Here is a 16981-nt window from a genome sequence, read left to right on the forward strand (position 1 = left end):
GTGAAAAAAATTTACTTTTATAATATTTTTTAAAAGCCGAGATGACTCCTCTCAGACTGTACTCGCCTCTTGAGCAGTACGTCAAGCAATTAGTGTATTGTATTAAATGTTTATTGTTAGTATAAACTGTTCATTAAATTGTAATAAAGCTCTTATTAAATAAAATCTTATAATTATTAATATTATGTTAATTGATAAATTGAACGAATGATTAAAACGCGTTGTATAAATATCTATTGATTGTGATGCAATATTTAATAAAATAAAATAATAATTTATTTATTTTAATTTGCAAAAGAAAAAAGAGACTCCGTTTTTTAAAGACAAAAGGTATTTAATAAGTGCGTTGTCAGTACCTCTGGTCTATACAAAAAGAGACTCAGTAGGTAGTATCCGTTGGTAGTGAGTTTTTGATTATAATTAGTCTTCTTATCTACATTCGCTTCCTTAAATAAGATTTTGTAGATATTTTTATTATTTGTTTTTTTACTATAACTAGGCCGAGCAAGTGGCTTTCTTAGTAGTAGGACTTTGTGCAGGTCTGGGTACGCACAACTACCTATTAATATTTTTAGGTTTAATCAAATGAATCCAAATGTGTTTCGGTAGTTTTCTGTTTTGATAATTTTGATATTAAAGGTTTTCCTAAGCCTTAATTTTGCCAAATATATATTATATATTAAAGGACAAACATCTAAAGATTTCTTTTATCTGACACTCGCCAATGATTCATCATAATCTGATGAATTGCTTAGAGACGCATAGATGACAATTGTTTATATATTTATTTTTATTTGTTACGAGTAGATTAAGAATAATCATTTTCATTCGAATTGATGACAGTGTCTCTTTTAACTGAATGAAATCTTGGGGAATTAATAACAATAAAAATGAGTAGAAATATTCGTTTTTAAATCTTTTAAAGAAACTTAATCTATGATATACTAGACAAGATTATTTAATAAAGTTAGCATAAAAAATATATGGGTCGAGTATTATAAAAAGTATTGTAATTACTTAAAATATTACATAAAAGTTGAACGTTTGTCCTCAATTTTTGATTTACCAAAATTATTTTTTAATTATCTATCACTCAGGCAACGACCCAATCTTTTGTGCCTCTGATGACGTTCCGTTGAGAATATTTAATCCTTTTAACAAAAAATAACAAGTACGCCATCAAACAAAATATTTAAAGTGGTTTTAAAATATATATTAATTTTAAATATGCTATATATATATTATTAAATTGCTACAAAGAAGATGCAACCAATTGCTTGAAAAAAATTGCTGAGTTGTTGTTTTCCAATACTTGGCTTTAGCCAAGGTTCTGACCTAGTCGAGACAATTAAGGTTATTGGGAATTCTGCCAAGGACAATTTTTTTTTTCTTAATTGTATCTTATAATCGCCACACATGTATTGTCCGAGCCTGTTGTGTATTTGCCTATTATTAGGTTATTTTTTTACCGGTAAATGGGCCGACACATGGTAAGAATTACCCATTTCTGACATCGCCTTTGCGCCACCAACCTTGGGAATTAAGATATTATGGCTGGTGTGTTACATTCACTCGCCCGTCGAACTGGAACATAATAAAATTATGTATTGCTGTTTGGCGGTAGAATAGTATAGATGAGTTTCGTAATTTAATATGCCGAGAAACATCACAATAAAAAAAAATGATTGCAGTTTTTTTTCTGTCTTTTTGTTCTGTCAATCTGAGTAGAATTATGGATTCATAACCTATTTTAGGTTACTTGTATTTAGAACACTTATTTGTAACACGGAGTTGAGAAGATGGTGAGTACACTTTCGAGTACGTGAACTCTCTCCGTTCGATTCGGATTGCTCTTATGAGACTACCGAAGTGAGAGAACAGAATGTGCACTCCGCACGTGTTATGCTTATGGTCATGGACTAAAATATTTCTACGTTTACCAGTCGCTGTTGGGAATAGCTACTGTGACTGAAATCCTTACTGAAATACTTCTTAAATTCAATTGTCAAAACCTTGTCGAATATCTCAAATTATAATAATTGGTTAAGAAGGTATATTATTCAATAAAATACACAAATGAAAAAAAGCGTGGAGTTAATACTTGTTGACTTCCAGACAGGAGACATAATATACATGTACTTGTAATATACATGTAATTGTATTCAACTAACATGACTGTATTTTTAAATGTTGTGAAAGAGTAACTACTGAGTTTCTTGCCGGTTCTTCTCGGTATAATCTACATTCCGAACCGGTGGTAGCTTCACTTAATGTAGTTTTTTAAATGACGATTAAAAAGTGCTTGTAAAAGTCTACTTGAATAAAGTATGTTTTGATTTTGATTTGATATTAATTAATTTCGAAAATTTATAACGTTACGTAATTCCACAGAAATTTAAACTATACTAAAATTATAAGATTTTAAAATTAAAAGATTCATGCAAAATATTTTACACGATTTATTTCAGTGAATCATTACAAAATCGACATAACATCGCTGACACGTCAAACCCACAACGTGCTCGCAATAACCGCTAGGAGTCGTACTAGTATTTTATTTCTCTTTTCTTTCCTATACTGCGAAATTGACGATCGTTGGAGGCGTGGTGGTATGTAGTACGCACTGCTGGAAATACAAATTAAAATATTGTACATAAATGTTAAGAGCGCGCCTAAAGAAATAAAATTTCAGATTTCACCTGCCTTACACGCCTCTCTCGGTACTCGATCTCATTTTTATACTTCTTATCTACTCAATCCAGAAATATTCTGCTTTTTTCATGTTGTATGTATTATTTTGAAGTTTATAATGTGTTAAACTCATCGCTACGACCAACGCGTATATAATTTAGAATTTATGTTTAGAGCCTTATATGTATTTAAGTTGATTATAAATTTTGTTTCAATGTTATTTAATTTCGTGATATGATTTTTACATCTGCCGTCTACCAACAGTAACTATTATTAGAATTTTGTATAAATAGCGATGTATTTACAATGAACGATTGTAATTATCGTTGAACTTGAGTTACTCGTCCTGCTTAATAAATATTGTTTATAACAATACAACAATTCTTTCGTTGCCCTGGCCCACCTTCCGTTTCAATTTTTTTTTAAATATCATAATAATTAATAAAGAGTTCTGGCAAAATATTTTTCGATTTAGACGTCTCAACAGCAGCGTGTAGTTTAGTCATCGCCAAAAGCGTTTTTATTGTTATAAAAATAAAACCAAAAGGTTTCACAAAAAAACTTACATTATTTGTTATTAATTAACCAATTTCCGTCAAATTTAAACATTCGAGATTAGAGAATTATTAAAATTATTAATAAAATATTAATTATTTTGTATTTTCCATTGCGATAATTTTATTCATATTTTATTATGTATTTGATCAAACACAATCCTTGAAAGTATAAATAATAATTATTATTAATACCATATTATTTCACTTGATAGAGTAAAGTAGGTCTTAGTGCAAGTCCGTCTACGGTGGGTACCACGCTCTTTACCATTACCATTTTTAGTACTTCTGTAGTGTTCCGGTTATGAAGGGAGAACGAACTATGGTGACGCCAAGCAGAAAGGACATAACATTTTAGTTTCATCTTTTGGTGATAACTTGCCATCAGGTGCTCCAGAGTATCTACTTAGTAAATTTCTAGTTCTTCTCAGACTACATAATATAACCATTTAAGATTATTTTTATAACGCATTGTGTTTTAAACTTAATTTATTCATCTGTCTGGGCTACTTACCGTCACGCGCCCGACCGACCGACTCGTCACGTCCACTGCAAATTGTGACACATTCGAGCGACCGCAGTCTCCCGCGCACGTGTGTTGAGCATTATCTTTTATTTCTTACTTCTTGGCTAGGAGATTTTCTCATCGATCACAGTATGGAAATGTTCTTAATGGTTGAATTAGCTATTACTGAAAATATGAGTCCTCCCGAAACACGTTTTAGCTTGCATCCTTTGGTTAGTGTAAATCGAAACTTTTTTAACTTGCCGTTTCATAAATTCAAATCATTTGTATAAAATACCTTGGTAAAGAAGGCATATTATTCTATACAAGATTATATAGATGATAAAAAAGCGTGGATTTAATGCTTGTTGACTTCCAGGCAAGAGACATAACATACATATATAATTGTATTTAACTAACATGACTGTATTTTTAAATGTTGAAAAAGAGTAACTTGCCGGTTCTTCTCTGTAGAATCTACATTCCGAACGGGTGGTAGCTTCACTTAATGTAGTTTGTTAAATGACGATTCAAAAGTACTTGTAAAAGCCGACTCGAATTAAGTATATTTTGATTTTGATTTTGAATATAAACAAATAAATTAGCAGTATATCATTATATCTATGTAACAATTTAAATGGTGTAATGTTTTATGCTATTTATCTTTCAATCTACAGCACACCCACACAGCCTCGTGGGCCTTGTTGCCAGGTAAAGCTTCAAAAGGTACAAATTATCAAGGTTATAGGTTCAAATCTAAGTTCAGGCCAATTAACTCTTTATTGGGTTTTAATATCAAGAAATTCTCAGTAGATTTCGATCAAAGTTGTGTCAGAAATCTTATAAAATCTCGTGTTCGCGTTTTAGATATTCAAGGTCACAAAAATGTTTCTTAAATAATTCGCTTTCTCTCTGTTTATATCTATACTAATATATAAAGCGGAAGAGTTTGTTTGTTTGTTTGTTTAAACGCGCTAATCTCAGGAACTACTGGTCCGATTTGAAAAATTCTTTTTTTGTTGAATAGTCCATTTATAGAGGAAGGCTTTAGGCTATATAACATTACGCTGCGACCAATAGGAGCGCAGCGACAGTGAGAAATGTTGCAAAAACGGGGAAAATTATTCACATTTATGGACTTTCGATGCGTGCGCAGCATAAACGTTTTAAGTTACTCAAAAAATGTGTATGAAAGATATATTCCTCTTTTAATAATAAAAAAAAAGTCCGTGACACTATATGTCTATTTGTTAAGAGTGTGCTAGCAGGCGGGGCGCGGCGGCGGCTGAGGGGGAGGCGGGTCAGCCCCGCCGCCGCGCTCGCCACTCTCACCCGCGGGTGTAGTTCTGCGAAGTAGCAATGCACATAACGACTTAAAAAAATTAACATTCTTAATAGTTAAATTATTTATCAAAATTAGGTTTTGTTATCAGCTTATTTGCTCATTATTTTTTATCGTTTAAAATCGATTACATTTAAATCATAATCTGCTGTAGTTTTAAGTTACGGTATAAGATAAAATTTCAATGAACATGATCCTTCGTACTTTGCAAATAAACAATTCAAACGTTTCACGGTATAAATAAGGTATAAAAATTACATTACACACGTAAAAAAGTTCAAAATGGCGAGCGATACTTTCACCGATGCAGATTAATCATCACAGAGAAAATAAATTATGCAAATAAGCAAATAGGTGAATATCGTTTAAAATGACTACACAAATAAATTAGTAAGTAGTTCAATATTTCAAGTAATTTCTATTACGTTCAAGCATATTCAACACGGTTGTACTATAATCACCTTATGAAATAATAACACCAAAGGAGAAACAATCTAAACTTCTTATTGTTCGGTTTGTTTATCTTATTACGTTTAAGTTAATATTGTTTGTTTTCAACCGACTTCAAAAAGGAGGAGGTTATCAATTCGTCTGTATTTTTTTTTTTTATATGTCTGTTACCTCATAACTTTTCACTGGATTTTGATAATTTTTTTTTGTTTGAAAGGTAGTGCTTCCCGTGGGGCCCCATTTTAATTTTATCCTGTTACGATGATGGTATCCTTATGAAAACGATATAAGTCTTAAATGTGCATTATGTATGTGCGCGATAAATAGGTGAATAACTCAAAATTGTGCCAACCAATTTTAATGATTCTTTTTTTATTATAAAGGATATACTTCAAGGGTACTATGGTGAAAGTTTGGTAAGGTTCTGAGCATAGGATCCATGACAAAGTAACGGTACGGAAGGGAACGGAACAATTCTAAGGAGCACGTTAGCGATACTCGGCCGAATCTTTTAGAAACAAAAATTTTTACAAAAAAAAAAAACCGACTTCAAAAGAGAAAAAAAATAATATGCTCTAAAAAGTAAAAAATAATTGCTTATTATTCTACAACTTAATAATCAAGTAACTTATTCTACTTACCAATATGTAGGTACGTTCTGTGTTTCCACGCAAGGAGATAAGTATGTACCTACCCACTTTAAATCTAACTTAACACAAACCTATGAATAACAAACAATGATCACAATATTTTTTAGATTTATACTATGTAAAATGAAATTAAAAATATTTAGACTATTTAAAAGTCAGCAAAGTTATTACGATAATATATTATAGTTAAAATTATTGTTATTTTTGGAGGCGGTGTCAGCCAAGGTAGGTTTGTAAATATATGATATACTCCAAATTTGTAAATCTGGTCTATCGATAAATACACTTCTTCTTGATGTTTTTTTAAACCCTATACGTACATAGTGGTCCTATATAATGACAGAAAATTGGAATCAAAATTGAGTGTTTAAGCAAACATGTCTACCGTCAGGTATTACAATTCATGAACTTTTCTCCTAATCCAAGACAAAGAAAAGTCATTCAGATTTACTATTACATTTCCTGTTGAACGTTTTGTTTGTTTTGGCAGAGTATGAATTTTGTTTGTGATTTATTTATTTACAATTGACTTTTTCTTTTGTCTTACATCCAGATGTCGATACACCTGCATCGAATTGTTAACAAAAAAAATATTCGCAATCGTACACTATTGTACAATATTTCTTTTATGTTTAAGAAAAGGAGTTTCTCAATTATTTAAACCCGAGCGGCCTTCCACCACATTCCCTGAAGTTAAAAATAGGTGCTGCAATAATTTTACTCAGAAATCTTAAACCACCAAATTTATGTAACGGGACCCGCCTTCAAGTAAAATTCATTCGCAATAACGTGATCGTTGCAACAGTTTTGACTGGTCCGGCAGTTGGTCAAACAGTGCTCATACCTCGCATCCCAATGATTCCAAATGATTTACCTTTGTATTTTAAAAGAATTCAATTCCCCATTAAGTTATCTTTTGCCGTAACCATTAATAAATCACAGGGCCAAACATTTAAACACGTAGGAATCGATTTACGTCAAGACTGCTTTTCACACGGCCAACTATATGTCGCGTTGTCAAGATCGGGTTGCGGGCAAAATCAGTATGTTCTTCTACCACAAGAAAATAAAACTAAAAATATAATATACGCTGAAGTACTGTAAAACATATTATTAAATCTTATTGACGATTATAATAACAAAACCAAAGTGAGCAATCAAACGATAATCATGATAGTGTTTTCGACAACTACGCGAACGAAGTCGCGGGCACAGCTAGTTTATTATAATACTCTACAATTTTTGTTTAAAACCTTTTTTTACACTATTTGTTTTTTTTTTACACGGTTTTTATGATTAGCGCAGCGCTGAGCGAAACGTGATAAAATTAATCTGTGTACCACAGTAATGTTTATTAAACAGAATGGATGTCTATCGTCATGGAGCGAACAATCGTAGCACATGCGTCTGTGTTCGCCAGTTAATTTAGTCACAATTGTAATATTTGGTTTCAGCATGAATCTACATATTTTGCTTGGTGCTGGACTGTGTTTTGTGTGCTGGTTTTACTTAAAATGGTTGAAAATCAAGAGGTACTCGGCGGACCGTGGCGTTCCTCGTCTACTTCCAGTTCCAGGACTGGGCAATCTCACCTTCATACAGAAAGAAAATGCTGTAAGTTCTGCTATTACTGTTATGTTATAATCATATAATGATATTTCATAATATATTAGAATAATACTGTTGGCACAATTATTTTTTTTTCAAAAACGAGAGTGTAAATATACTTTACAAGGTCTACTATAATTTAAATAATCCTGTACACTATAATATGCCTTATTTATTTTGTTATTTACATTCGGTTACAACTTAGTTATAGAAAAAGGTAAAGAGTTCGGCGGAATTTTAGTATAGAATCGAATACCCCCAGGAAGGTTGTACTAACTTTGTCAAGTCGAAATCTTGATGATGCAAGTTTATCAGAAAAGTGACAAATATAAGAAATAAAGGCAGACTTTTTCACAAAGTGAACTGATAATGGTTGGCTTCCTTCTATAATAAGATCAAGATACTAAAGTTTCATGGCTGTTGTTAGTATACTTTAAAATGTATATATGGTGTATCACGCTGCTATAGTAATATTAGAGAAGAAAAAAACGCCCGGATTTAGGCTCAGGTTCCATCACAGGTCTGATTGAACACTAATTGCAGTTTTGTAAATCTGTTTATTTGAAAAGAACAAATATGCGAATTTTCTGCCGTTTCTTCTTGCTGAAGGCTGCTTTCCGAAAATGTTTAAATATTTACGATTCAAAAACGTTTCATTGTGATGATTGTGTTAACTTGAATAAAATACATTTGATTCGATTTGATTTGAATAAAACCTTCTCACCTTTTTTCGTTAAGGTTTTTTTTATTTAGATAATGGATTGTGCTCCTTAATAAATAAAATTAGATTTATTTTTTGGTCAAGGATATTTTTTTTCTTTCTTCATAGGGCATTTGGTTTCGTCGTATGAACCAACATTTGAAAAGCACGTACATAGGCATCTGGATATTCTGGAGACCGGCAATAGTCATCAATTCGCCAAAAATTGCGCGTGACATCCTGATCAAAAATTTTGGAAATTTCCGAAATCGCTTCTTAAGCAGCGGTGAAACAGATCCAATTGGAGGACTCCATTTGTTCACTGTAAATGTAAGTAATATAACGCTAGAACGATTGGTCCTTCAACGCAATTTTAAATTATAACAACACAAACCATCTCTTGAGTAAAGCTTTTAATTTTAACTCCGATCATTAACAACTAACACTTATTTATGTTGTGTTCCAGTTGGAAGCGTATGAGCAACTACAGGCACGAGGGACATCTTAGTTCCGAAGGTTGGTCACCCATTGGCAATGTAACAATTGGTTAAAATTTATTACAGCACCAATGTCTTTGAACGATGGTGACCACTTGCCATCGGGTGGCCTATTCGCCTGTCCACCTAAATATATATATAAAAAAAATAAACTTAAAATTACATTAAAGGTAAAAGGTAACCAGGCAAAAGTACATAGGTAAACTGTTTTGCTTGTATGTAACATGATATTTTCTTTCTCATTTATTTTAGAAAATGTTCGTAGATTATACAACGGATATACCTAATTGGTTCATCGGCGTTTGGTGTTTAAAGCGACGCGATCAGCACGAGTGTTCGGCCTCTTAGGGACGTCACAAATGATTTCTCAGCATTCAGCATCTATAGAGGCATCTCGTGGTGGAGCATATTCTTTTTTATTCTATCAATGTACTATATTACATGAACATGTAATTAAAGTTTGTCCCGTCAAGTATAAAACGGGTAAAACCGCTAAGCTAAAACAGCTGCCTACAACAATATTATGTCCTAAAACATTCTGAGACGCGTTGCATCTTCTGGTATAAATTTAATGTATTCTGGTTTAAAATACTTTTTTTTTTAATAATCGTAAAAATTTAATGTTACACTTGAAATTTTAGTTTATATCAATTTAATAACTCATTCTCATCTCGTCGATGTATTAAATAAATAATTCGTCTATAAATTAAGTTTTAAAATAATATTGTTATTTCAAAACGAAAAGGGTCGTAATCTATATCATTGTATTTAATCGTATTAGTTGATGTTATGTAATGAATAGTTACATAACAGTTAATTTGTGAAATGGTTTTATGAAAACATCACAACTTCGGTTAATATAACACGATCTGATGGAAACTTAATTTCTAATATTTAGAATATATTTATTACTTACATCAATATGTGGTTAATGTTATTATTGTTATTGTGTGTTACTCTGTAAAGATGTGAATGAATAGATTCTCGTAATTATGATCACTACACCGTATGTGATGTGGTCTTGTCTCAATGTTATACAGCTGATGTCTCTCACTAATGAATTTAACATAACGTAATACCGATTTAATCTATCAATATATAATAGCTGTATCATCTGAGCATCATATTACGTCTACGTCATAGTACGGTTCTAGATACAATTATATAGCATATGAATAATATTTGACCTAGAATGATTGATGCTTATCAGCATTTTTAGGTTTGTTGATAATATAAATAAATAAAATTAATTAACGTAGATAATAATATTTTGTTATTATTACAGATTTAAATTCTTTCCAAGAGCTTCAACAAAATATTTTAAGAAAATATTTAAAGCTGCGACAACAGAACGTAAAACAAATCAAAATGATGCTAAAGATTTACTTGAAATTATGATTAGAATCCAACAAGAAAATGAAGGTAACGTATGCGATTAAGTTTCTATTTAAGAAGTAGTATGACTATAAGACACAAATATGGAAATATTTACGATATAAAAATACTCTATTTTAGTCCTTATCGTTATATTTTTTATATAGATAGATATAAGTACTGGTATTTCAGTTTTATATATATCATTACATAGTATAAAACAAAGTCGCTTACCGCTGTCTGTCCCTATGTATGCTTAGATCTTTAAAATTATATAACAGATTTTGACGTACTACAGTATTCTAAAAAGTCCCCGATTCTATATGTCTATCTCTTAGGGATAACCCACAATAACCATTTTTATCCTTGACTTTTTACGAGAAATAATGGCTTATTTTTGAAGCAATTTAAAGCAATAAAGCATTAATCCTTACATTACAGATTTTACAGATATTACAGATTTAAAACGCGGGGACATTCAGGGTTTGTATTGTCTAATGTCTGAAAAACAGTGAACGTTGTAAGACATTCTGTAGTATATTTAGTATTAGTATTGCACCCGTGCGAAGACGGGTGGGTCGCTAGTTTTAGATATATAAAAGCGAAATACCATTCACCGATTAATCATGAGATCTCAAAAACTATAAATCCTACAAATTTGAAATTTGGCAGGTAGGTTCCTCATAGGGTATAAACATCCGCTAAGAACGGATTTGACGAAACACTACCCCTAAGGGGGGTAAAACGTGGATTGGAAGTCTGTATGAAAGACCGATGTCACTGAAGTAAGAACTTGAAATGTATGCTCTATAGATGGTGTGGAGGTGCACTAATAATGTATCTTTAGAAATCACCCCCCTTTAGAGGTTAAAACAGGGGATGGTAGTTTGTATGAAAGTCCAATGTTATTGAAGTTTAAGTAATTATGGCAGAAGTATTTTAAATGATATTTAAGTACATAAAAATATTATGAACAAACATTTGTTTGTTTGTAATAGATAAAATCTGAATCTGTTAAATCGATTATACAGCAATGGCCTTTTGTTTTGTTTCAGTAGCAATAAGTCTCCTAACCTTAATAGTTTGGAAGATAATGTGTACAGTTGCGTGGAATTAGGGAATTGTACAGTCATTTCCAGTCGAGACGTGATGGCTCAGAGGTTAGGAGACGTGAATCTTAACGGGTGATTCTGATTTATAATTCCTCTCGTGCACAGCGGTGAAGGAAAACATCGAAGGAAAACATGTCTGTGAAGGATGAGATTAGCTACACATTATAGACCCGTGAGAGGATAGGAGGTCTTAGCCCAGTATTGGGACATTTACAAGATGAGACATTTATCTTAATTTCTTCTGATTTCAGGTTATTCAGATGATCTTATAATTTCTCAAGTCTTTCAAGTCAAAATTTCTTCTTACTCGGTGGATTTGAAACTTCAGCGACTGCTCTAACGTTTATTACATAAGAGCTGGCTTATGGTCCCATATTACAGGTAAAAGTAATTTATACGGATCTGTAATAAATTTTAGATGTATCGTTTCTATGAAAGATCTCAATATACCAAGCTAAGACAATCATAATAATTGAACTCATAATTTTTTTCCGACCATTCTAGATTCCAAAATCTCAGCCTTCAAAATGTTTAGATGTAATTTTTTACAAGTAAAAATAAATACTAAGTCTAAAAATAATGTTCATTAGTTTGCGTTGTTACGCATCAGACTCGATAATTAGAGTAAAATTACTTTTTAGATAATGAAAGACTAATGACTGCAAATAAATCGTTCAAGGTCAAGTGACATCCGGCCGCTGATGTTAGTACCGCTCATATTTGTTAGTATTTGGTGTTGCAGATGTCCATGGGCGGTGGTAGTCACTTTCCATCAGATGAGCCTCCTGGTAGTTTGCCACCCCTAATATAAAAAAAAAAAAAATTACCCAATTTAATTTTAATATTTGGTATGAAATTTGTAATTGAGGATATATTAAAAGTCACACATCAAAGGCTTTAGATGTTTGTAATAGTAGTTTTCTTTGGCTTTGTACAAGCCAGTCTTGGTAGGTACATTCCACACATCAATTTCATTCCGCACAACAAAACGGAAGCGAGAAATTCGATGCTAACGTACTTTCAAATTTAACAGACCTCAATTGTGTTATTAAAGGTATCATTTAAAACAAATCTATTAAAGCTACCAATGACAACCAGTACAGTTCAATCTTGATGATTGATGATTGCTGATCGCATTGACAATCTAAGGAACGGTTGGCGGTGACTTTCTATCAGGCCCATTTGCCTTATTAACCAAATTTATTTTAACCAAACTTTCACAGAAGGTCTTCGAAAATATCCAACAATGGGCTGGCTCGACAGAGTAGCCGCGAAAGACTACAGCATAGATGATAAGTTAACTATAGAGGCTGGTACGGTTGTGTTTATCAACAGTATTGGAATGCATCATGACCCTGAATACTTCCCTGAACCTCACAAGTTTGATCCGGACAGATTTTTACCAGAAAACAGATCTAAGATCGAGCCATACTCATACCTACCGTTTGGAGAGGGTCCAAGAGGCTGCATTGGTAAGAATATATATTTTTCATATCATTTTTTGTAAAAAAATATTTAGGTAAGGACATAAAATTAGTAACATCAAGTTGCTCGTTTAAATTGTAATAGATAGATTTAAATTAAAATCAAAATAAACTTAATTTAAGCGAGCTTTTACGAGAACTTCTAACTGTCCTGTTAAAATATATTTAAAAAATTAAACACGATCGAGAGGAATGTTGAATCTACCGTGAATTTTAATCGTGTTGGATTTTTTGTAGAAGCATCACCATTGTTCTAGTTGATTCAAAACTAGTTACCTGAAGTAGTAGAAACATTTACCATTCGTATTGGATATAATAAATATATTATAATAAAGAATGAGAGTGCACATGCGCACACATACGCACACACACAACTAATACACATTTTTTAGAACTACCTTGATTAATAAACTATTATGTATTATGAAAGACGAAATAAAATACGACTAAATAAAAATGTTACCAACAACACTCTATTCTCAGAAATGTTGAATTTCACGATGGACATACTCTCATATTTATTCTTTTGTAAATTTACGAGAATTATTATCCTGAATTCGTTTAATAAATATATATATTTTTATATTTCAGGCAAGAGATTTGCTTATATGACGATACAATTCGGTCTGACGTCGGTGTTACTTAATTACAAGATCAAATCTTGTCCGAACATGCCTAAGCCTGCAGATATTAAGATGGATAACTGTGGACTGTTGTTACTGCCAGGAGAAACGCTGAACGTCGAATTTATTCCAAGAAAATAACACAATCTGTATAATTGTAGCATTCAATTAAATATGTAATTAATACAAATTTTGACTTTGTTTTATTTACTTAATAAAGGCAGCCGAATATAGTAACTATTTACCATCATCCAGATGGGTAGTGGTCCCTGAAGGAAGCGCAAAAATTTCACTACAACGTCAATGCACCGCTAATCACAGAGTATAAAAAGTGGTATAAATAGTCAGATCGTTGCTACAGAGTACGTGCACCTTAATCGAAGCCTTCTAGTGGTAAATAAGTGATATAGTTTTTATATTCAATGCGAATAATACTCTATGATAGATTCCTCAAAGTATATTCGGTACAACAACAACTACTAAAATTGGCTCACAATGGCCAAACGTAATAAATACAATGTAGATTTCTAGTTTTATTTTACAATTTTGATTTAAACTACTGTTTATAAGAGCTATATTACATATTAGCTAGTCACTTACTTACTATATTTAGGCATAGCTCTAGTTTTGCTATGTAACCTGATCAATAAAAGAAGAACTATCAAAACAGATGTCAATTTATCAATAGATGCATATATTTCTTACTATTAAACGTGGTCGTCGTGCATCAGTATTGAAACATTGAAATTGATTAATATTGAAGTATTTTTATTATTATTAAATAAAACCGATACGTACAGATGGAGTAAAATAAATAAAAAACTTAGTAATATGTGGTGCAAGTTTTGTCGTCACCGCATACGTACTGGTTTTGTCTCTAGCGACAATAGATTTTTCAAATTGAAAACCAACAAAACTAATAATATCTACCTGAACGGCTACTTTAATACTAAAACCAATATGATATCTATATAATAATGTAACATATGAAATATATTACAACAAAAAATTGTGAAAGACGCTAAAATATGAACGGTGAATTAACTTACAGTGAAACGTATTAAAGGACGCGATCGAATTCCTCTTAAAAGTATATATACAAAGTAGCTTGATTATTTTGACAGGTGTAAATTTTTCTGATCGACATAACTTTGCAATGACGAACATATTATTTTCTTAGTGGTAATGATTTTAAAAATTGTAAAAATATTTTAAAAAATACATATACGTAATACAAAAGTTCGTAAAGAAATTTTAAGACTTTTTCTGTTATATATTCTTGCTTCAAAGTAAAATTTAAATAGAAACACTGAAAACAATAGACGCTTGTACAATGATCGTAAGTTGTCCCTAATAAAAAAAAAATACAAAAATCCTTATTAAAAATAATTGTTAAGTTATTGTTACGAACTCCTCGGGGGTCCTTTTGGTTGGAGTCTCTTTAGTTGGTATAACTCCTTTTAGAAAAATAAGTTTAAAAAAAAAATTGAATTCTAATTTGAATTACGCATTCCATCGTTCCATTGACTGTTATATACAATATATTTTCTGTTTCTCACACTCACTCTCATCACTAGCCCGTCTGTCAAAAAGATCAACCTAACTTGAATAGGGTATAATTATGTTGTTTTATGCATAGCTGCCTTTGAGTAACCTCGCAATTTATTTTATAAAAAAGGGAAAAAAGAAAGCGATTGACGTAACTCACTCATTGCTCGGACGATTTGATGATTATGTCCGATTTACATTAAAGAAATAAAGAAAAGAGTTTCGTTAGAGTTTTATAATATAACTAAAATTTCCTTCGATACCTTATAATCTCACCTAAAATAAAGCGTTAACATGTAAACTGTGAACTAGATATAATATATAGTCTAACTGTTTTTACAATTATACGGTGATATATATGTATTTTGTAAATACTCATAGTTTTAAGAAATATTTGTATTTGTTATTATTACTAGAAAAATACTTATTTTATTTTTAATTTTATTGATAGTATAAGTCATAACAAAAATGCTCTAAATAACTTGGCGTGTGAATATTTACTTTAGCATAATCTTTATGTTCTCGTTAATGCGGGTCAGGTTCAGCGATGGTCAGTTTCGTGATTACGAATAATTATAAATTAATTTAAAACTTAGATATACATATGAACAAAAAAATATATATATACAAAAATCTTTTTCAAAATTATTTTTCGTTATGTAAGTGCAAAAAATGTGTTTATTTACGTCATTACTTCAGAAACCTCTAAAATTATCACTGTTGCTCAACTATATTGTGCATGTATTATACATATAAACCTTTCTCTTGAATCAATCTATCTATAAAACAAAACCGCATCAAAATCCTTTATGTAATTTTAAAGATCTAAGCATACATAGGGACGGACAGCGGTAAGCGACTTTGTTTTATACTATGTAATAAGGATATCAAAGCAGCTTCGAAGAGTGTATAAGAGACGAGTATCAGGGATACTAAATATCGTAAAGGATGTCACTCGAAAGGAGTTATGCTCCAAAGGTGACACAGTGGTGATATGGGGAACAGTTAATATTTGTAAAGGACCAAAGTCTACGGGTAGCGGTAATCACTTACCACCAAAAGCAAATTTGCTAGTCTGCCTCCACATATCACAAATAAAAAACTTAAGTCAAAGAACATTATATATGGATTAAAATGTTTAGGTTATTGTGATTCGATAACAATACGTGACTGCATGTTAATGATAAACAGTACAAAGTAAGGTCAACTTCCATTAAAAATATTACACAAGATATATAAATATATAATATTCGAACATCATTCAAGTTTAAGGTTGTGTCTCAGTGGCAGTGAGATCTTCGTTTATAGAGTCGTTTCATCATCCTAAAAACTTTTTATTGACAAAGTTCTAGATGAATCCAAAGTCGACCTAATTAGGTATGAAGTTTAAATCTTAATTATTTATTAACATTTTGACAGCTTCACGTGGTATTGTTGTGATTTTCCTTTTTAATGATTCATCATAAATTCGTGATAAGACTATGAAGGTAATGAATGAGAAGTTTTTGATAGTGATGAAACATATGAATATCAAAAAGACATGTCAAAGTTAAGTCTAGTGGTTTATTTTGTACAAGTCCCTGATTGTTGAAAAAGTACGACCGTTTTTGAAGTAACAACCTCTGACCTGAGAAGAACCGGCGAAAGAAACTCTTAAGTTATTAAATTTTGTTAACAATTTATTATTTTATAGCCGCCCTCAGTTCAATCGAAAAATAAAGAATTTTATTTGTGCACATTTCTAATTTAGTTAAAAATGTATTATAATTCGTATTTCTAATCATTGATTATGTTTAATTTACATATATTCTTAACACATATTGTGCAATGTGTCAATACATGG

At 31.3% G+C, this 16981-nt stretch overlaps 2 protein-coding genes across 2 annotated transcripts in view; one reads left to right on the forward strand and one right to left on the reverse strand.

Annotated features, from left to right (window-relative positions):
• The window catches only part of LOC113395993 (myogenesis-regulating glycosidase), a 312246-nt gene that overhangs the window by 204333 nt on the left and 90932 nt on the right, over nt 1-16981 (reverse strand). The window lies entirely within an intron of this gene.
• On the forward strand, nt 12466-13780 carry LOC113395996 (cytochrome P450 6k1-like). Its single transcript, XM_026633762.2, has 3 exons — nt 12466-12537; nt 12707-12955; nt 13559-13780. Exons 2-3 carry the CDS (start codon nt 12730-12732, stop codon nt 13729-13731), a joined length of 399 nt encoding a protein of 132 aa, XP_026489547.2. The 5' UTR covers nt 12466-12537; nt 12707-12729; the 3' UTR covers nt 13732-13780.

This window comes from Vanessa tameamea, chromosome 14 (assembly GCF_037043105.1).
Source record: "Vanessa tameamea isolate UH-Manoa-2023 chromosome 14, ilVanTame1 primary haplotype, whole genome shotgun sequence".
In the NCBI taxonomy this organism is placed as follows: Eukaryota; Metazoa; Arthropoda; class Insecta; order Lepidoptera; family Nymphalidae; genus Vanessa; species Vanessa tameamea.

Excerpts from the sequence above, each read along its gene's own strand:
- LOC113395996 (XM_026633762.2), top strand. The coding sequence starts at position 12,730 with ATGGGCTGGCTCGACAGAGTAGCCGCGAAAGACTACAGCATAGATGAT. Across the intron at positions 12,956-13,558 it reads GGGTCCAAGAGGCTGCATTG|GCAAGAGATTTGCTTATATG; the intron begins GTAAGAATATAT and ends TTTATATTTCAG.